Here is a 23,433-nt window from a genome sequence, read left to right as displayed (position 1 = left end):
AAGATATTTAACTTTGCAGACCAAATCAATGCCAACTTCGTCTATGCTGATATCTTTCATTCCTGGTATTAATCTTTTCCAGCATATCAACTTTTCGTCAGGTTTAAAGATTTGTTTCTGTAGGTCTAAGATTTTGGCATCTTGATCGACTAATGACAAATATAATATTTTATAAAATTTTAACGAATTTCTGCACTATTTCCAAGAACAAGTACATTTACGCAAGCCTAGATGAGATGATAATTAAATACGTTAATTTCTTGTTGAAACACACCATTTCTATTCTCCTATTTTGGGCGATTATCTGCTTTAATCTGTAAACTGTTGATAGTAGAGGTTTGAATTGGGTATTTTAATTGATGGAAACGGCTCTTAGTGAATGTTTTTCATATATTTCCACCGAACAGCAAAACATCGCCACTTGCTATCCGCTTCAAAAACTGATCGACTTGTGCACGTTTTTGTAAGACATCGCAGGCGCGAATTTGATCCAAAATCAATATGAAACGATTCATGCGGCATACATACGCCTAGCCTTTTCTTAAAACCAGGCAAGGCCCTGCTCTTGATTTTGTTCTGTGCATTAGAATAAGTGTTCATACAGGCTCCCCTCTCGCATTCCGATGATTTTATCAACATTTTCTAATATTGGCTAGCTACAGAATGTCTAATCGTCAAGGTATACATTACAAGAAAAATAATCTTACTCGCTACTCTATTGTTACGTTAAACTATTTTTTGGCAGCCTGCTCCCATTTTTCAACTTGGATGTGGGGGTACTGAAAAATGTATCGAGTTTCCTTCTTTTATCTCTATTTTAGAAAAATCAAACTGAGTTCATCAAAAACACTCCCGAAAACATTATTTCAGAGCGCAACCCCCACCTTAAAAATGATCGAAATATTCTACTTCATCTAATATTTAATTTTAAACATTTTTATGTAATTTCTGGATCGAAAAAACCAAATGATGTAGTAAAATATTCCATTTCAATGTCTCCATACTTGCTACAATTACATTCACTTCACTAAATCTTTGAAAGCCCGTGAATTTCCTGAAGGGCAGTCCACTGTGTATATATTCTTAAATTGCATGCATTTACACACACACACATATGTACATGCATATATTTTTCGACTACTGTGTCAGCGGATACCGAAAACGATAACAAACAACAAGCAACAACAAACAAACAAATAAACAGCGAAAACATGTGGCCGGTCAACGGAACAACAGGGCGTATGAGTGATATTTCCCAGGCATCGCATATGTAGTGCGCTGAAGGTGCGGGTAATGTGCGGCGAATGAATCCGTTGTTTTTTCACATGTTCCTTGGTTACGGCCGTCCGCTTTTAATGTTTTTACTTCCACTACATCCTTATTTTACTCACCGACATGCCATATGTATGTGCACAGTTGTTATTTTTGTTGAAGTGATCATTGCGGCAAATTGATAAACTTTATTATGGCGAAATTTGAGCAGCCAGATTTAAACGTTGCCCTTTGCTTATAAAAAGGCGTATATACATATATGTTTGTCTGTGTGTGTGCTGGTGTCGCCTTGACAATAAAGCAAAGGGAAATTGAATATTTTCAATGTGATTTGATGTAACTTACCATTTTTTGGGTCAGCATGATTTTGCACCCAAAAGGTCTTGTACATATACACTTGTGTTCCCAAAAATAGCAGCGTGATGTATTGTAAATTTTTGAATATACATAAATTTTTTTTTTAGGCTTTTACAAAAATACTCTTATAGTTCGTACCACCAAAAAAAGTAAGTAACTAAAATTTTCGAACAATGTACAAAATTAAACAAATTTTCATCAATATTTCAAACTTGTTAGTTAGAATTTCTAAAAAAAAATTCTAGGCATGAAGTCAAAAGTTCCGCACAATGATTTCTGATAATTTTTTTTCATCTGACGATGCTAAGCATTTTCTTCCATATCAGTAATGCTAGAAATTTGTTTATATAGAGCAAATGCACAAGACCGCAGCGAAAAAAAATTTCAAACTTTAACTTCATTGTATCAATACCTAATGGGCTGCGCGACTACACAGGAGGGTGCAAAAATAAAAGCTACTTAATTGTTTGAGGTAAGCCCTTTTCATTATTAACATAGTCTTCTTTCCGGCTTATACACTTCGTCCAACGCTGCTCTAGTTTGTTGATCCCTTCCCAATAATAAGATTTTCCCAAGTCTGAAAAATAACCATTTATTTCTGCAATCGCCTCTTCGTTTGAATCAAATATTTTTCCCGCCAGCCATTTATTCGAATTGGGAAACAAATAGTATTTCGACGGATCCGAGTTCGAACCTTTTTTCTACTAATTTTGTCACCAGAACGGCTGAGACGGGAGCTGGTGCGTTGTCGTGATGGAAAAGAAAAATCCCCCCCCCCTTTTTCGATTCAAACGAATGCCAACCATAAAGAAATAGGCTAAAACCTGGAAAAAAATTGATGTGCGTTCTTCCAAGAGATGCTACTAACTAAACATAATCTCGATATGCGCCAGTAGTGTCATCTCTCAGACTTTGCACGTACTTTTCAAATGACTGTCGTACTCGAATTGTTTTTAAAAATTCTGACTAAAAAGGTTGACATTTTGATGAAAATTTGAAGAATTTTCCAAAGTTTTTTATAGTATTTGTATTATAGTATAAATTATATTTCTATAAAAAAAAAAATCATAGAAAAAAAATATAGACGAAAATTTGCAAAATGTCGCGTTGCTATTATTTTAAACAACGGTGTATTTTTCTGTAGTGTAAATATATTATCTTGTATATTCCAACTTTGCTTGCATTTATAAATGTCTGGCCTTTGTGCGACTCGCACATGTCCAGTTGAGATATTTTTTTGTATAAAAAAAATATATTTTTTTATTTGCAGCGGTTACTTGTTTTGACAACCGATGATTTATGTGCATCCTTTAGCATGCATCCCTTTCTTTAGATGCATATAATATTTTAACCATACAAATTTACGCATTCTATTTATTATTGAAATTAAATTCCTGCAATTTTTCCTTACTAATGAAATCTTTAATTTTGATTTGCACTTTGCAGGTTATTTCCCACTCAGCTCACTATGCTGCCTCATTTGGATTTGCTTGGATGTGCTCTTTTGTACAGCCAGTATAATGCATCTCTGCACCATCTCAGTCGATCGCTTTTTTTCGCTGGCCTTTCCTATGCGCTTTGGTCGGAATAAGACTAGTCGACGAGTCTTTTTAAAAATCGGTCTAGTTTGGTTCCTATCCTTATCGACAAGTCTACCGCTGTGTTTGATGTACTTGAAGGTGAGTAAATTTAGTAAAACGAAATACACTAATTATGTTCATACTTTTTATGGGTCAAAAAGTTATGATGTGGCCATAATCTATCAGCTAAATATTCATTTACTTCTTTACAAATTTTAATTGCTTTTTGTTTCAGTTGAACACAAAGATTTAAACTATCTTAAAATAAATTTATAAAATTACTATCGCTTAGTAATAATATTAAGTTTTTGTGAGATAAGACCCACACAAAATAGATTAACGAAATCAACGCAAGACTTAGACTTGTTGAGGCCCTATGCTTCCGAGAAGAGTGAACAAGGAAAAAAAATTTAGTTAATTTTAACCGTCTAACTCCTTTCCTAACAGCATATTGACGTAATAACGTCTTATAATTCGATGTAGCCGACTGCACGCACCAAAAATGCGGCGAAAAATGGCTCACGCAGCGTTATCTTGCTCATGCGTCGTTATCTTGCTCATGCGGCGTTACCTTGCTTGAACTGCAAGCGAGAGCGCGGAACGAACGACAAAGAGCACAATCGGCCCCCGCGTTCGGCAACGTTCGACACTGTCCTACTTGAGTGAGCATATATATGTATGTATATGCGCATTTGTATATAAATTCACATACTTGTATTTGCATATGCCTTCTTCCTGTGTGCATGGTAATGAACCATTTCTCTGTTGAGAATAAACGATGATAGGAAAAATAAGAAATGAAAGGGATTGTTTCAAGTGTAATGTGTCTTGAGAAAGTCAAATCGATGATGATGCCTCTTTGTGTTGTTGACTTATTAACGTCTGATGCACAATCGAGATTGAACATATCTTTCATGAATTTGATAAATGTTTCGTCATTTTTCACGTTTGTGTAAATGTAACTTGACCTATTCCATTGCAATTCCATTTACCTCCTCCTCTATATCCATACAAAATATCTATCAAACAAATAAAATTAAAATTTTCCTTGGAAAAATGCAACCATTCCATCAGTATTTTCTTATGACGCTGTCACGTTAAACTATCGTCAGTAACAACCTCTTTTTTTCGTGACTCGACAAATAAAGGCTAGAAGTATATAATTTCAGAGTTTGAGTTTCTACCACGTTTTTTTAACTTTTTTAACATATCTAACACAAAAAAAACCGATCATTGTAGGTTAAAATGCTTTACAAGAAAATAGTTCCTAAAATTTTACTTCATATGCCCGAACAGTACGTACAGCTCAGATAGATACTTTAAATGTTAGTTCAAATTTTTCGTCACAACCCTGGTCCTTGAAAACATAATTTGACTCGCACCAAAATAAATGTTGACCTCTGTGAATTAGGCCCTTTACGTACTTTGATACCCTTACCCGACGTTCTTGTTGGGCAAATACACCTCTGACCACCCTAAACTTTGGAGTCCCTTTTCTACCCCTTTTTTATTACAACCCTGAATTTCTCTTCCTTTTTTTTAAAACACCGCGTCAAAAACCTATGGAACGGGGACTTATGAACAGACTATGATAATTGCCTTGGTTAATATTAATATAATGTTATTTGTTTAAAATTTAATTAGTTTAAGTTAAATTTAATTTAAATTTTCTTTTAATTTTTTATAAAAATTTACTTCACTTTTCTACAAACAAAAAATATAAAGCCAAGCTCAAATATAACAATAAAATGAATATCAAAGAGTAATTGAAAACACTGTCAATTTCTGACTCTTATAAATACAATTCCATTTTTAAAGTCCAAGTTTACAAACTTCATGCAAATTAAAAACAAATACAAAATGTTCACCAAAATTTCAAACTTTTTAAACAGATGTTTTAGAAAAAAATTCTAAAGCCCACATAATTTTGGTATAATAAAAATCGTTTTGATTTTTTTCGGTTGAGTTGAGTTTACTTTCGTATAAAAAAAAGATGTGAAGAATTCGTTATATTAAGAAAATTCACTAAAATTTCAAGAAAAACTTGAAACTGACATTTTTTTATATTGTACAAATATTAATTTAACAATATAACTTTATTCGCGAATTTTTTTTTTGAAAATTCTTATTAAGGAGTCTAATTTTATTTTTTTTTCATTTACATGAAGATTGTAACTTTATCTCGAAAATAGAACATTTTTATTATAATTAAAAACAGAGATTTCTTTCAAGTACTCATTAAGATTTATTTTATTGCCATAAAATTAATATCCGTTTCAAATAATATGCGTATTGCAAAGTTTCTTCTAATAAAGTGATTTTGGAATACCTTTCAGCTCTTTCCTTTATATTCTCTCTTCAGTAGTCTTAAAAAGCTTTACGTGGTAACTTAAATCGTAATAATGGGAAAACTAAGATAAGAAAGCGGCTTCCTTGTATTTTTTACTTAACTTTAAATCACCCACGAAAGCATTTCATATTAAATACAATTTTTAATTACTTTTTCAATTTCTTCCAAGCTTTGTTAAGCAGCCAACGCCACTAATTGTCCACGTCATGATATCACTTCATCCTACTTTTATTCTTTTGTTCACTCCCGTGCCTCCAGTCACTTCATTACCACCTGCGATTCAACTATGTGCTTTCTTTTAATTATCGCTTATCTCTGCTCACTTTCAATTCTCTGTTTATCTCTTTTCTTCTTCACAGAATCACGACTCAGTGATGGTTAACGGTACATGTCAGATACCTGATCCTGTTTACAAATTGGTCGGATCAATTATTTGCTTTTATATACCGTTATTTGTTATGTTACTTACCTACTGTCTGACTATACGTCTATTGGCGAAGAAAAGCCATAATCTGGATGGAATGAGTCAGCCGCAGACGCCGGGTTGGGCGAGTATTTGGCTGGGGCAAAGCAGCGCATTTGGTAAGTTAAATGGAAAAAATTAACTAAAAAACATTTAATGGCTATAGTTATAGTTACAAATAGTAATATAAAGACACATTTCTAGCTCTACGGTTGTTTGAAATATTGTATTGGCTCTTCAAAACTTTAAACTCATTACATTTTTACTAAGGGAGACCAAATGCATGATAATAAATAATTTTATTAAAAAAGACGATACTCATTGTACAAGATTTTTAAAAATCAGATAACTGGCAAACTTTGAGTAAATGAAAGTGGACATCTTCACGCTCTATTCAAAAATGTTATAATATGTTATATATTAATGGTTAATGAGAAATTGTTGTGCAGTGTGTGTGCTAACCCACTAGCTTCCACTTGAATCAGTATTTTTAGCCCTTTGATAAAAGAAGTGAAATGAGTGTTCAATAAAAAGACAGTTAGCTGTCCAAGAGATTTAGATGTTTCAAACAGAACATTGCGAGATCAAAAGCAACTACGGCTGAAAGAAAAAGTAGTGCTGTTGTTCAACCTCTAACCTACCGTAAAAAAGTCGGCAGGTGGTAGAGCAAAGTCTTTCTGAAAAAATATTAATCAGGTTGTGGGGCAAAGTCTAAACACTCAAGTTAGCAAGTGGTTGGCTTGAAGCTCGAAAAGAGATGTTATACTCTTCTTTGATGTCAAAGCAAAATGCTGTCATCACTATATTTGCATCGTGCCAGCAGAGCCGTACTTAGGCCCCATTGCTTCGAATGTTACGTAAAACAATAGTTTCAAAGTTTTTTTCTTTAACAGGGAGCAGAAATTCGGTCAGGTATACATACAAATTTATACGCAAAACTAATCACCCTAATGGAAAATTTGTGCAAATGTACGTCAATTTGTGCAAATGTACGTCAATTTGTACATTTTTGACACTTGTTAACTAGACAGCAGTAGAATACACACAGATAAACAATGGAGCGCATAAAGGCAGAAATAAAGAGGTCCACCACTCAAAACATTTTTTTCTTCGTAAAAAGTTTAAAAACAAAATTAATGATTAATTCTGCGCCCCATTAATATACACTTAGCAATTACACCGTGAGTTTGGTGTTTGGCCGAGGTACTCCTTCTATTCGTGGCGTGCGCCTGTCCGATCAATTTCTAATTGTAGTCACGTGCCATCTAATTCGGCTGAAATATATCAAAAGTAAACAACTTTCGTGTTAAGGAACAAAGTTATAGTCCATTATTTCGCAGAGTTAGTCAAAGCTTTCAAATGTCGGGCATACAACGTTTACAAATAGTTTCTATACTTGTATAACGATAACACTGCCCTGCATCGGTTTTGCGAATAAGATGGGACCTAGTGATCCCGAAGGGAATTTTCACGCTAAGCACGAATCCGAGTTCAAAAATTTTCCATCACGTCAGGTTTTCGAGAAAAAGGGGGTTGAAACCCCTAAAAATAGCGTATTTGGCCATTTTTCAAAAATTGTGGAGCAGAACCCTGACGTGCTACGATCTTCGTTATTGTCAGTAATTGAAGGCTGAACTTTGCTCTTTGAAATAAGCCCAAACCCAAATTGTTCGCATGCACCCTTAGAGTAGGGGGTGTACTTATGTCTACGGGGGTAGAGAAAAAAATTAACATAGGAACTTATCTACACCAAAGATAAGATATAATGAAAGGTGCAGTGTTCCTAAGGTATTTAGTGTCGCTGATTACAAATCTGAAGTCAGATTCCCAAAATTCAAAATGGCGGACGAAAATAAGTTCCTATGTTCATTTTTTTCCCTACCCCCGTAGACATAAGTACACCCCCTACTCTAAGGGTGCATGCGAACAATTTGGGTTTGGGCTTATTTCAAAGAGCAAAGTTCAGCCTTCAATTACTGACAATAACGAAGATCGTAGCAGGTCAGAGTTCTGCTCCACAATTTTTGAAAAATGGCCAAATACGCTATTTTTAGGGGTTTCAACCCACTTTTTTTTGAAAACCTGACGTGATGGAAAATTTTTGAACTCGGATTCGTGCTCAGCGCGAAAATTCCCTTCGGGAACACTGGGTCACATCTTATTCGCATCAGAAAGATTGAAATTTGCAGGGCAGTGTAATCGATGATCTGTGAAAAGAGACCATAGCGCGTTTAGACCAACTTATGGTGTTCAGCGAAGAGGCCCGTTTTTGGCTAATGGCTACGGCATTAAGCAAAATTGCCGTATTTGAGCCGAAGTGCAATCCAAAGCCATTCAAGAACAGTCATTACATCCATTGAAAACAATCGTTTGGTGCGACCCATGGGCTGGAGGAATCATCGGTCCATACTTCTTCAAAGACGAGGCTGGCGTCTATGTAACAGTGAATAACGAACGCTATCGGGCCGTGACTAGCGACCTTTTGATGTCGAATTGAAGCCCGTGAGCTCCACAACATTTGGTTCCAATACGATGGCGCTACTTCCCATATAGCCTGTGAAACAACGAATTCACTGCGACGTCTTTTCGGTGAGTGACTTATCTATCGTCTCAGACCAGTGGATTTGCCACCAATATCGTGGAATGTCACACCTTTGGACTTTTATTTGTGGGGGGTATGTTTGTAAAGTCTAAATGCTTTGTGGATAAACTAGCTTCGATTGAGACATTCGAGGTCAACATTACTGAAGTTACTCAAGAGATACCGACGGAAGTCCTCCAGCGAGTCATTCAAAGTTAGTGTCTATGGATAACCGAATTACGGCGTAGTTGAGGCCAACATTTGAAAGGGATTATATTTAAGAAATAAATATCATGAATGGTTCTACACAAAAGTAATAAATATTACCCAATCAATTTGTTCTATTTCAATTAAAAATACGAGACCGAGAAGGCCGATTTGGAAATTTCAGATCAGGCAGGGGGATGCCACGTCCTCTTTTCCAAAACCCACCACTTTTCACCATAAGTACGGTAGGTATGCAATTTAAGCTGTAAAGCCAAGTTTCAGTTCTCTAGCTTAATTGAGTTTAGCGACATATTGGCTATCACTTTGTGGTCTAAATGCCAAATGCCATGGCCCCTATATACCGAGGCTAATATTTCTACACTACAGCAAGTTATTTCCTGAAAAGGAAATGCTAATGAATTATGACATCTCAATTCTATTGAGACCTGAAACAAATTGCTAAATATTGAATTGTAAACGACGTTTGAGCTATATTCAAAAATTTCATCCTCTAGCTCATAGGTAAAGTTCCTGCTAACCTAAAAACTGAGTTGATATAAGCGCAGTAAAATACTCTGTTCCGAACATTTAAATTGCTGTTGCATTGGTGATTTGTATTTTGATAGCTGCTTGGCAGACGATATTGTGTTGCCTATATTTTTACTCTATTATATCCTTTTTGGCAAAGAATTAAATTCCCTTGTAAATCTAGAAATCGCACCACATAAAATCTCTAGACTGTTTAGAAATGGATTTTCTTTTTGTATCTAAGCCCCCTCAATAAATTTTTCTTTTCTAAACTGCTTTGTATGCAATCTATTTTCCTTCTTTGAATGCATGCCTCATTGCTGTTCCTTTTTGTGTATTTTTATTCCTTCTATGTGCTCATGTGTGTGATTATTTCTTCTATTTTTACTACTCAAAACGTTTCAAATTCAAATTGTCTGTTTAAAATAAATTTGATTGACGAAGTTGACCAAATGTAAAAGGTTTCTAAGTTCACACAGATATTTATTTATACACAATTCAAAAGTCTACATATTCCAAAACTATGATAATAAATGTGAAGCCTGAATGCAGCACAACTGTCGCATACATTTCAAGGTCAACAAATTGAAAGGCTCGTAAAAATAGCCATTGAAATTCGTTTAAGCTAAAAATACGAAGCCTATAACGGCATGTCTGTCGACAGACATGCAAAACCTTTCTAAATTTTATTGATAATTGGAATTATTAGAGGAGGAAAAAAGCTGCATGGGCGAGAACATACAAATGTATTTTACATAATGCGACAAAATTCAACTATTTTTGTGGCACAAAATGAATGATCCAAATTTATTTTTGGCTCTCATTTTTAGTGAAACTAAATAAAAAATGAATTTAAGTGATGGAAACCTATATTTTGACCTTTACGCGCTCCATTACATCTCTGTTTGTATACTGCAGCTGGCTAGTTCGCAAATGTCAAACTTTGCTGCCATTTACAAATATTATAATGCCATTCGCAGAAATTTTAAATCTTACGCTGAGATGATTAATTTTGCGCTACCTTGTAAATGAGAAAATCGATAAACGTGCGTTGTCCGAGCTCAATTGCAGTCAGTTTTTATTTTCGCACCAGTAAGTCAGGACTATTATTATTTTTTGCTTTTTGTTCCTAAGTTTTAATTAAAATCCAGGGCAAGAGAAATTATTACTCTATGATATCTATGTATAAAAGTGAAAAATTTAAAAAATCTGATGGACAGAGTGCCCCTATACATATAAGGGGCATGAAAAACAAAATGGTAGAAAAAATTTTCGCTAATATATAGCAGCCGCCACTCGCCAGGCAATGGCTAAACTCCGAGCATCAATAGTTCATACGCTTAACGATAAAACTATCCGACAATGGTGTTGACTCTAACAAAAGTAGAAAGGCATATTTGGGAATATGAAACGATTTCTTGGGGCTGGCAATGTAGCTTAATATCCCAGGTCCATAAAAACAGAGATTAACGTAACGTCAATAACTAGAGGGTTACTCTCTTCTAAGCTCTGCCTGCAAAGTACTCGCAAAAATACTGATCGATAAAATTAGTCCGGTGGCAGAGAATATTATAGTCAGGTACAAGTGCGGATTTAGAACCAATACAGCAGCAACATATATAAAATTTTTAAAAATGAAATCATTGTGTTTTTAGAGATTCCAAAAAAGTATTTAACAGCATCGACAGAAAAAAGCAGCCGTTCATTCTACGTCGACAAGGAATCTAAGGTGATGACACAAGGAAAACCCTCTGACCTTTTCGATTTTTTTTAGAGTAATCAAGCAAGGTGACACATTGTCTGCCGTAATTTTAAGCTTAGTTTTGAACTTAGCTATCAACTCTAGCGCGACTATTTCCTCTCGGGACGCTCAAATCTGTGTCAATGTTGACGATCTGTTTAAAAAAGCAAAACTAGTTAGTTAGAGTCAGTTAGTTAGTTAGTTAGCTGGAAATTTCGTTACGGTAATTTGAAATTCGGTAATTATTGACATTGACATCATCGGCCTTAAATACCGCGCTGTTAGTTCTGCCTTCTCCAAACTAGATAAAGAGGCAAAGCAAATAGGTCTGGGTGGTGAACGAGGACAAAACGAAGTACCTCCTGTCTTCAAACAAACAGTCGGCGCACTCGCGTACCGGCACCCACGTCTCTGTTGACAATTATAACTTCGAGGTTGTAAAAGATGTCGTTTATTTAGGAACCAGCATTAGCACCGATAACAATGTCAGCCTTGAAATCCAACGTAGAATCTCTCTTGTCAAAAAGTGCTATGATACTTTGGACTAAGTAGGCAACTGAATAGTAAAGTCTTCTCTCGATGAACAAAACTAACACTCTACAAGGCTCTCATCATGCCCGTCCTAACGTATGGCGCAGAAGCGACGCTTGGAGTGTTTGAGAGAAATATTCTGCGTAAGATTTTTGGACCTTTGCACGTTGGCATCGGCGAATATCGCGGCCGATGGAACGACGAGCTTTATGAGCTTTACAACGACATAGACGTAGCGCAGAGAATAAAGATCCAGCGGCTACGTTGGCTGGGTCATGTCGTCCGAATGGATACAAACGCTCCGCTTTGAAAGAATTCGATGCGGTACCAGCCGGTGGTAGCAAAGGAAGAGGAAGGCCTCCTCCGCGTTGGAAAGATCAGGTGGAGAAGGACTTGGCTTCCCTTAGTGCGTCCAATTGGCGCCGGTTAGCACGAGAAAGGAACGGCTGGTGCGCTTTGTTAAATTTGGCCAAAAGCGCGTAAGCGGTTATCGCGCCAGTTAAGAAGAGAGAAGAATTTAAAATTCGGGTCCCACGTATTTTAAATAGTCGAAACCTTTATGTACGTAGAGGTGAACTTAAGTAGTACCGCAGATCCACGGCATACTGTTCACTGGAAATAGAAGCTTTTATGCAGACCTCAAATTGCTTAGAAACATGTAAGCTACAGATCTATAGGACCCTCGTAAGACTAATAGCAACCTATGGATGTGAAACAGGCGATCTGACTATTAATGTTATGTATGAAACTAGCCTCTACGCTTTGAACGTAAAAATTTGAGATGCATTTTTGGTCCTTTACGAGAATCTAATGGGTATTATAGAATAAAACATAACAATAAGAACAAAAAGCTCAGTATCCGCAACGGTTCCGATGGCTAGGATACGTACTTCGAATGGATGACAACAAAATTGCAAAGAAGACTTTCAACTTTCGTATTTTGGGCAATAGAAAGCGCGGGCGGCCAAATAGAACGTGGGCAAACTATGCGAAAGACGACTTGTGTAGCGTGAACGCACAAAGAAGCCATGCAATGAACCCCAGCATTAGCTGACGCCGAGCTGTAAATGTATTATAATGATGATGAATCCTATCGAGTAAAATTGTACGTAAATTGTCTACCTAACAAATACAAAAAGGTACCGACTAGGAATTATTCACTACTTACATATAGGCAACACTTTTGAAAGCCCTTTGTAAGTAAATCAGTAGTTGTACAAAGTTTTAACAAAGTCAAAATAAAGGTGTTGATCATCATTTTTTTTTAATTTTTTTTTTAACAAATCACAATTAAAACATTAAAGGATAGTAAAACCAAAGATTGCAAAGGCATTGTTTCACATATTTCAGAAAGAATAATTGCTAGTTAAATTTATTTTTAAACTTCCAACTTATTTTCCTTTCATTTGATACCCATTTGGTAATTTATAGGAATTTATTAATTTTCAAAGCCTGGGTCATAACTGAAACTTCGACAAAAGATCTAATACAAAAGCAGTTACACTACACTACATACATAAAACGTAGTTTTTGCACAGCCTAGCTTCCTTTTCTACTGTTGTCTACCAAATTCGCTGTCATTGCATATCTGCTCCACTCACTTTACATCTCTACAGTCTGCATGGCCACTCCAGGCAATTCCATTAGCTGCCTAACCCACACAGAGCAACATTGAGATGTCAATCTAGACGCATATTACTAGCTTACCATAGTGCCGACACAACTGACTGAATGTTGGATTGTTGGCTTTAGCAACAGTTTATATTTGTTCTCTCCCCTAAATGCTAGAGTCTGAACTGCTTCTTCTTTCCATTCCACTTGCCACGATTGCAGATCTGTCCCTGCAGGGAAAAATGCTAGTTGTGAGTTAGAATAATGGCAATTCAATTTCCTTTCTTTTCTATCTTTAGCAAGTGGTATTTTTAATACGGCGATGGCCTGCAAAATTTAAAATCTACGACAATGTATCAGCAAAATGACAACTAAATACCAATTCGTTCTAGCGAGAAAGAATAAGAATATAAAAAGACGAGAATTTTTTGGCGACGACCCCATTTTGGGAAAACCATTTTTTACTCTATATACTAAGTGATTTTCTTTATAAGACTTCTGGTTCATCGATGGTGGTAAAGCTTATTTTAGATTCTGAAACAAAATAAATTAATTAGAAAACATATTTACAACTTTTTTTTAATTATGTAAAAGCGGGTGGACTACTTCAAAACACATAACCAATGAACTCCATCTGGTATCGCTATGGACCAGGTCGCTCTATGCGTGCCTACAAGTCACCCAATTCAAGCTAACCCAACCTACGTAAGAGTTCTTCACCCAAAAAGCCATCGTATGTCTGTCTAAGATTTTTGAGTACTGAACCAAATTTCAAATTCTGAAGCAGACTCTTTATTGCAGAACTTTACAAATGAATTTTTTGCAGCTGACATATTTATTGCTATATTTTGTGTCGTTTCATCGATTTATGCAAATGAAGTTTGCTTTCTAACAATGATTTTGACTGGACTGGCACGAGGGAGGGCAGCTCTGTACGATATTTTCTGAGATTCTAGTTAAGTTTGGGGCTCTACAAGGAACATACGACGTTTAAGTATTTTAGTTTTCTCTATTCAGGGTTTATTTCACTAAAAAATATAAAAAACTTGTTTGCGCTTATATCGACAATATTGTAAATGAAATGCTTTTTTCCCCCATGATGACGCCCATGAAGGTGAAACTGCTACACCACCGACGCTGTATGCACGACTTGTAGCCTCACAGCTATACCCACGTACTAAACCCCTCTCCCCAATCTATCACTCTCCTCGCGGAACTGTCAAAAAGGTATTACCTCACGGGAGTGGTTAACTCACAGGCTCCTAATTATGATTGACGCCTACGAAACTCCGCACGTTTTAGATTTTTATGAACGTTACATGCGCACAAATTTCTTTACAATCATCAGCTGACTTCAGCACAAAGTCTACAGTATTATCTCCTTTCAAGATAATTAAGGTTTTTCGAGCATTGCGTGGGTAGTGGAACAAGAAGTGATTAACATCTTCTTCCTTCTCTGAACAGATTGGACAGTTTGGTGAACTAGCATGACCACATCTAAGGAGGTGTATTCCGTGTCCTAAAAGGAATTGAGTTATGTAGTTCCCCCGTGGTTCCTTTCTAACCACGTCGTAAGGGTGGGTATTAACTCATGTTTCCATTTACCCTTAGGTGATCTGCTCCACCGGTCTTGTCAGTGGGTGAACGAGAGACGTATTTCTTCTGCTGCAAATTCTTTACGTCTTGCTCTACCGCCATGGTTGGATAGACTTATATATATCCTCTCTTCATTTCTTTTGCCAAAATGTCCACCAGGATTAGTCAGCAATGACAAAGGAAGCGTCTTGGGAAATTAAAACCACATCCGTTTTGAGCTCAGCTAATTCCAGGTTCGTCGACATCAACCAAGCCTTGATCCAATTTACAAATTCGTTGGCGATACTCTTAATATCTTGGATGTGCTTTGCTATCATTACTATCGCGAAATCGTCCGGGAACCCATTGACTTTTGTTATAGTAAGCAACACATCTAGTCTTAGAACACTGTCGTACATTACGTTCCATAGCAGTGGGCCTAAAACGGATCCTTGCGAGATCCTTGATGTTACGTTGTCGTTCGTAATACCGCAATGCCATCAATTCTGGTTTTGTTGTTTTTATCAAAAAAGAAGTGTATGATTTCTTAGTAGTTTCTACAGATAAGAATGTTTTGTTCTTTCGGACTGTCCCAACTAGGGTTATTTTACTTTTCAATAATTCAATCCCCAATTTTCCAGGTTTCAATGGCATATGCCCTACTGCTTGAATGGGCTGAAATGTTCATCAACTGTGGTGCATTCACCAAGATTGCGCATTTTTTGTATGCACTGAGCGAAGTTTGCTTAGCCGCGATCACAGAACGTGAAACAAATAACTATTCATGTCTCCACTCTTAAAGTTGTGTTGTTATTTTTCTAAAACGTGTTAGTAAATAATCAGCAGTTAGTACAAATATTAGCAGAATCAAGAACCTAACTGTATCAAAGTACTAAAATGTGAATAAAACATTGATATACGGAACGTAATTTGATTAGCCGCGTTCTTATATTATATTATTTATTCTCGTGGTAAGGTATCCGTTCTCTTTGAGTTCCAATTGAATGTGAATATTTTTTTATTGTTAGGCTTACTTTACTGTTGATTACTTGCACCTCTCAATAATGGTGCGAAACACAGCTTTAAATGATGTCCAAAAGGGCTAAATTAAAAAAAGAAAAAAGAAATTAGCTGATCGGAAAAGATTGTAAGAATTTTTTTGAAACTAGGGAGAAATATGGCAGTTCTCCCAAATAATGTAAGAGCAATACGAAAATATCGAATTCGATACCCCTGCTTGACTGACCAGCCAGAAGTCCGAACCTAAATCCCATTGAAAATGTTTGGGACATAATTGCAAAGGCTGTGTATCTAAATGGTCGCTAGTATTCAACGGTACAAAAACTAAAAACGTCAACTTTACTATCGTGAATGGATGTGAACATAAATACACAGCGGAAATTTAATGACGCGCACCCAAAAAGAATTTTCCAGACCATGAATAAGAAAGTTGAACCTTCTTCCTTCATTCTAAAAGCACAATATACACATATTTTTTATCCAAACACGTATATTTTGTTTTTAACTGCATATGGCTAACCAAATTTCGCGCACAATCAATTTTATAATCATAAAATATTTACAACATTTTCGTATATCTCCCTTCAATGAATTTGAAATATTAATAATTTTCTGTTCCTGTTCTGTATAAAAATATATTGAAGAAACTTATTTCGCATTTACTTTTATTATTATACAACTATATTCTTTATGATGTAAAGCAATTTACGGCTCCAAACATCTCTAATTAGAGCCAGCTTATCGCGAGCTTGCCGCTCATTTCTATTCAATTGATTTTCAAATCTTACAACTCAAGAGTTATTTTGAAATCTACGCCAACTTTTTGCCGATTTGAAAGTCAGAAGGCATTTACTATTGTATCATCTCACAAACTATGGAGTGATTCGACATGGAATCGAAATACCATACTCCAGATATGAGCAAAATCCCAAAATATATTTTAATTGTTATGCTATCTAGTTCAACTCAAGTGTGCCCAAACACTGAAGGTAATGTTCCAAAATTATAATTTCTATAATAAAACATGTGCCATTAAGTTGTTGGGTAATTATGACCCAGATACAGCATACGTAATTATTTTTTCCCAGCGCATCCAATGGCAGATATAACAAAAAATCAACGACTTACAAATTTAGTTTTAACAAATAATAAAAGTAAAAAAGTGCCATCGGCTTATATGAAAGCTCTATAGAAATATTCATTGTTAAAAGTGGCTTAGGCAATATTGGCCCATATATACAGGATAAATATTATATCCTTATACCACCTACGAATGGTGAATTGTATGTAAATGGAGAGGTCAGACGCCATGCAAAGTTACCAAAACGTTATGGCCCACCTACAAACCCAATCACCCACTAACAAACGTCAACATTGATACATATGAAACGAAAGAATGTCGGTAGACTAACGACAGTGGTAACTGGATTCTGACCCATAGGAGAACAAGCAACCAATATGGGTATCTCTTACATTTCATACTGTCACAGTTGTAATCAACCGGAGCAAAAGGAATGCCCTGTGAATGTCCTGCCTTATGGAAGGCGAGGATCTTAACCCTTGACAAACTGGTTGGTAGCGAGGATATGACAGTAAAATGATACGGAAGAGCTAATTGGATTATTGGAGAACCACCACTTGAACCAACGAACAACCGATGCATTGGTGCATCTACAGGCTGGAAAAATAAAAACTTACTACCATATTTTGCACACAAATTTATCATTTTATTACTGGTACTACCCTACTCAATGACGAAATGGTATGATTTCTGCTGTTAAATACCAGACCTGAACTTGAATGTTTGGCTTTTCCCCGCTGGGATCTTGCATAAATATGTTTGTATAAATGTGTTTGTATAAACATATGTATGCGTATACATTTTTGTAATTTCTAACGGTACGCTGATTTCGCTATTGGATTGGGATATGCCCTTGCACACCAGTTTTGAAGTTGACGGTGACCAGATTATCTGCTTGGCATGAATGTAATTTGGTTGACTTTGGTATGGTTAGCTGTCACGTTTCTAATGTGCAGCAGGTAGAATAGCAATAACGGTAATGTATGCGAAAGTGTTAAAGGTAGCGGTTAAGGTGGCGGTAACGACGATGTCAGTTAGAACTACTAATGCAGAAAAAGTAACTTTATACATGCATTATATTTTCAGCTGCACTTAAAGAAATATTACACTGAACAATTATCATAAAATGAGCTCTTCCGTTAATAGCAAGATTTCGCCAATGGAATATGATAAAGAGTGCCAAAGAATTATATCTGTTGTAAGCAATAAACTAAGTTTTCTTAACCCGATCTAAATAAAACAAGCGAGGGTTAAATGTATTCATTTGTGTCTTTACTCTACAAGTAATTTTTCCGTAGGTCCGCGTTTCTTCCGAAAGAATTTTATGGCTCCCGTTCAGCCAATTGTGGCCATTAGCAAACCCTCAGTTGAGGAGATGCACTCCTTGGTTGCTTATCCTATTTTGATAGCCAATCAGCCAACGACTCAAGTTGAGCTTTATTTGTCGCGATGCAAAGCTCTCGATGGTGACGCTGCCAAGCTGTTGTAAGAATCTGTCGCATAACGTTTTTAAGGTTTATGCCTCAAATTTCTAATTAAGAGAAAAGAATGATTGAAAAGAATGCGGCGAAGGTAAAGCATGAAACAAAGTCCCGCGATGATGGCGTCGACTTGGAAAATAAATGTATACTTCGATTGCCAGAGAAGCTCGCAAAAGCATTACACGAAGCACTACTAAAACTAACGAATAATCTTAAGGATCGGAGGATAATTAAATTGTACAATTAGCTTAGCTACGGCGAGATATGCCTTGATCATTGGCTTTTACATGCGAAATAGGCGGATTTGACAAAAACCATTGAATGTCCAAGACCATAGACAACAAAAACATCTACAAATTTGCGAATATTTGTCAATTGATGATATATAAAGAAAAGCTTGATGCTTTAGTACACCCAACAGGGACAAAAACGGGCCTTTATAAGGTGAACAAGAAATATTGTTCCACCATGCAAACATGTAAGGAAACGCCGCATGCGTAAAATATTAAAAAAGAAGAATGTTGAGTCACCTCAAAATGGAGAAGGAAGTAAAACGACATTTACGTATAGATACTAATGACAAAGTCTGAAAATTCAGTGATTCCAAATGGTCAAATGGTTTCATGCGTGACTAAAATACGTTAGTGCGTAGGTTTAAATCTAGGTGCATCAAATACGTATTGGTGAAGTGAGAGCGGAATCCAGCTTGCTCGTCTCTTAAAAAGCATTCAATACATTGGAGTCTGATTTGTATGATCATGGCTAGAATTTTATAGGTGACGTCTTTCTTGGGCTGATTCACGATAATGCCTTCTATCCAGAACAAATGCAGCTTTTATTGTCTGTGGCTGTGGGTGTGGGGATAAAGAATTTCGAATCGGCAATCAGTAGTACCTGATATAGTCATCTGCGCTTTTCGGCTTTGTTGAGCTTCAATTCTTAATTACATTCTATGGATGTTGGAGCAGAATGTGGTTATTTTGCTGCTGGTTGCTATGCCACCCACCTCAAAGCTAGATTCACGGCTAAGACCAACGTTGCTAATTGTTTCAAAGTGTTCTTTCACTCTAAGCAACATTCAGCAACATCGACTAATTACTACTACCCTGCTGATTGGTCAGGCGGCTAACTAAGGGGTACAGCTGTCGCATATTAGTTGCTCCTGCTGCCGCTTGACTTGCTTTGCTGCCTCTCTATCGGCTGACCGAAGTGAGCTAAGTTGATATTTGAGTTCATTTCTGCGCTAAATAAATGCTGCTGAGTAGCATCAGAGATCCATAGTTTAATATTGCTGGGTTTTACTGTGCTAATTTTTTCTTGATCGATTTGACTAAGTATGGTATTTGTAGCTTTCCAATCTTTGTTGTTCTGGTTAGTGAGTAGTATTTCTTTTCTGGTCGCAGGATAGCGAAGCAGCTGGACGTCTAATCGATTATGTCGACGCAGTTTGTTGGTTTTCTTCCTGCAGTTCGGCTTGATCTTGACATGGCCGATAATTCTGGATGCTTCCCTGAGAGTTCTAAAGTTCCATTATGCTGTCCTTGACCTGGTGCGTGTGCCGAATGTCGTTATCATAGGCGAGATCGTAAATTCGAGCCTTTGTCTTGTATTGGTTGCGTTAATCAGATAGATTACTGCCAGGATAGGTGACTAGCCTGCCGCTATCAGTCTTAAGTAGCGGGGATGCCCGTTTGTCGCTAGTTGGGAACAACATCGTCTTTTGGCTAAAGCACCATCTATGTTTGTTGTCTCCCAGAAGGATCGCACAGATGGTTGAGGACTTCGTTACAGTTGAATTATTCTGTCTTATTACCGCCACTGCCCATTTCCTATTGTTAATATCGCTAATGCATTGTATAACTGTATGTTTTTGCTCGTTTTAGCAGCCAAAATGCAAGTAATATGTTGACAATTATGCGGGAGTGAGTGGGAGATGTTGCTGGGGTCAGAAAGTTTTTTAAAGAAGAGGAATTTCGAAAAATGCATGAACCGTGCTTCACGTGGGGTTCGACCCCACACCCTCTTGGACGGCACGGTAGTGCATTTGCACTAATCTACCGAGGTCGCAACAAAAAAAATATACTTACAGTAATTCAAATAAAATTGTTGAACATATTTTATAACGTAAGTTGATGGATGTTGTGCGTTCGCACGCCTTTAAAAAACAGAAAAACATTATCAAAATTCATTCCCCTATATAAGTTGAAAAAAAACTTTAAACGTAAACTTAAGCGTCATACCATAGAAATATATTAGTCCTTGACACCACCTAACATAGGCGAGGATATTTATCCAATAAATTATTATGAGAGACTCTGTTGAAAGCTTTGGAAAAATCAGTGCAGATACAGTCTACTTGCAGCCCTGCTGAGAAGGTTCTAATGCAATCTCAATTAAAAACTGCAAGACTACGCACGGTGAACCGTCCCTTGACGAATCCGTGCTGATTTCATGAAATTTGAGAAAGGGCATCATTTCTTTATATATAGTTTCAAAAAGTTTAGAAATTGTCGAGAGTTTAGAAATTGGTCTTTGTATATATAATACTAGCAACCCGCCCTGCTTCGCACGGGTATAAAATATATACCCTATGCCACTCACTGAAAAAATAATTAAAATCGATCCAGTAGTTTTGGCTTATTCATTACTGCCCGTGGCCCGCACGCGTTAAATTTGGAGTAAAACAATTCCCCTTTCTTTATAGCATGAAGATTTCCTGCTGTCTTTGGGATATCTAAATTCATACCCTACATTTTTGCATATTAACTTTTTGCATTTTTAAATATGTATTTATTTTATTTTTACAACAATTACTATATTACAGAATGTCTTTATATACAACGTTCATAGCCTTCTTGTCATTAGACAATACAAACATGTTTTCTCTAGAGGTTACTCTTGAAAGAGCGACATACAGTTGGCCATGTGAAAAACAGTCAACACTCAAATCTAAGCCTGCAACGTTGAAGGTTTGACCCTGAGATTTATTAATGGTCATTGCAAAAGATGTCTTTACCGGAAATTGTAAGCGTTTAAATTGGAATGGTAGATCCGATGGTATCAGAGGGATTCGGGGAATCAATACATCTTCTCCGGTACCACATCCTGTGAGTATTGTGCACTCTATTATGAAAGTTTTCAGTGATTTTACCAGCAAACGCGTGCCATTGCAAAGTTTAGGTGGACTTAGGTTTCTTAATAAAATAACAGGACAACCTATTTTCAGCTCCATTTTGTGAGGAGGGAGTCCAGACGGGTTCAAAGAATTTAGAAATTCTGTAGGAAATTGAACAGCTTCTTATAAATCGAGAACAGTATCGACCGAGTAGTATATTTTCGTCGGCGCATCAATCTTTGAAATAATCAACTTATTTATTTTATCTACTTGTTCGTTAGTTGGTGACAGAATAGCTCTTTCTTTAAACCAAGATATTATTTTATAACTTACTAGCAACCCGCCCAGCTTCGCACGGGTATAAAATATATACCCTATGTCACTCACTGAAAAAATGATTAAAATCGATCCAGTAGTTTTGGCTTATTCATTATTGCCAGTAGCCCGCACGCGTTAAATTTGGAGTAAAACAATTCCCCTTTCTTTATAGCATGAAGATTTCCTGCTGTCTTTGGGATATCTAAATTCATACCCTACATTTTTGCATATTAACTTTTTGCATTTTTACATATCTATTTATTTTATTTTTACAACAATTACTATATTACAGAATGTCTTTATATACAACGTTCATAGCCTTCTTGTCATTAGACAATACAAACATGTTTTCTCTAGAGGTTACTCTTGAAAGAGCGACATACAGTTGGCCATGTGAAAAACAGTCAACACTCAAATCTAAGCCTGCAACGTTGAAGGTTTGACCCTGAGATTTATTAATGGTCATTGCAAAAGATGTCTTTACCGGAAATTGTAAGCGTTTAAATTGGAATGGTAGATCCGATGGTATCAGAGGGATTCGGGGAATCAATACATCTTCTCCGGTACCACATCCTGTGAGTATTGTGCACTCTATTATGAAAGTTTTCAGTGATTTTACCATCAAACGCGTGCCATTGCAAAGTTTAGGTGGACTTAGGTTTCTTAATAAAATAACAGGACAACCTATTTTCAGCTCCATTTTGTGAGGAGGGAGTCCAGACGGTTTCAAAGAATTTAGAAATTCTGTAGGAAATTGAACAGCTTCTTCCAAATCGAGAACAGTATCGACCGAGTAGTATATTTTCGTCGGCGCATCAATCTTTGAAATAATCAAGTTATTTACTTTATCTACTTGTTCGTTAGTTGGTGACAGAATAGCTCTTTCTTTAAACCAAGATATTGTCTTATAACTTATGTTATCAATCTCTGGATAGACATTGTTGACTAACTCTTGGATGTTATCTATCAAAACACAAAGGTTTTCTAGGTTAATCCTTCCCTCACTTTGTGTTAATTCTCCATTGCCAACTTTTAGCAGCATCTCTGGAAATAGCCTGTTCTCACGTGAAGATGACGAAATCCTCATATTAGTTTTAAGCTCTAATTTATTGACATACGACTAAAGGTGGGATCTTTTTAGCGAAGCATTTATTTCGTCAGCACGTGTTCCTCGAGTCACAACTGGTAGGATTTGACGGAAATCTCCTGAGAACAGAATTGTACATCCACCCATAGGTGCATTTTTGTTGCGCAAATCGCGCATTGTCCTATCCAGTGCTTCCACAGACGTCTTGTTTGACATGGTAGCTTCGTCCCAGACTATTAATGAGCAGTCACGCAACAATTTTCCTGCATTGCTCTGTCTAGAAACACTACAGACGCTGTTATCATCATCGGTGGCGATTTTCAGCGGGTGCTTCATTGTAGAGTGTGTGGTTCGGCCTCTTTCCAAAAGACTCTTTCCAAAAGAGTAGCGGCAATGCCGGATGACGCAACAGCTAACGCAATTTTTCCGGTAGATCTCAATTACTAATTACTGATGTAATATCTTGAAAAATATTGTTTTTAATTATATGCTGTAAAGAGCCATATACATAGATCTATATGAAAACAACAATGTA

General features: G+C 36.5%; 1 protein-coding gene across 1 annotated transcript in view; it reads left to right on the top strand.

Moving 5' to 3' along the window:
- Positions 1-663: 663 nt before the first annotated feature.
- LOC128859603 (dopamine receptor 3) overlaps positions 664-23,433 on the top strand; it is a 91,668-nt gene continuing 68,898 nt past the window's right edge. The window contains exons 1-3 of the mRNA XM_054096586.1: positions 664-679; positions 3,076-3,308; positions 5,919-6,141. Coding sequence (XP_053952561.1) covers positions 664-679; positions 3,076-3,308; positions 5,919-6,141 — 472 coding nt within the window. The remainder of the gene's footprint in view (positions 680-3,075; positions 3,309-5,918; positions 6,142-23,433) is intronic.

The sequence above is a fragment of the Anastrepha ludens genome, chromosome 2 (assembly GCF_028408465.1).
Source record: "Anastrepha ludens isolate Willacy chromosome 2, idAnaLude1.1, whole genome shotgun sequence".
Taxonomy (NCBI): domain Eukaryota; kingdom Metazoa; phylum Arthropoda; class Insecta; order Diptera; family Tephritidae; genus Anastrepha; species Anastrepha ludens.
This window is presented reverse-complemented; position numbering and strand designations above follow the sequence as displayed.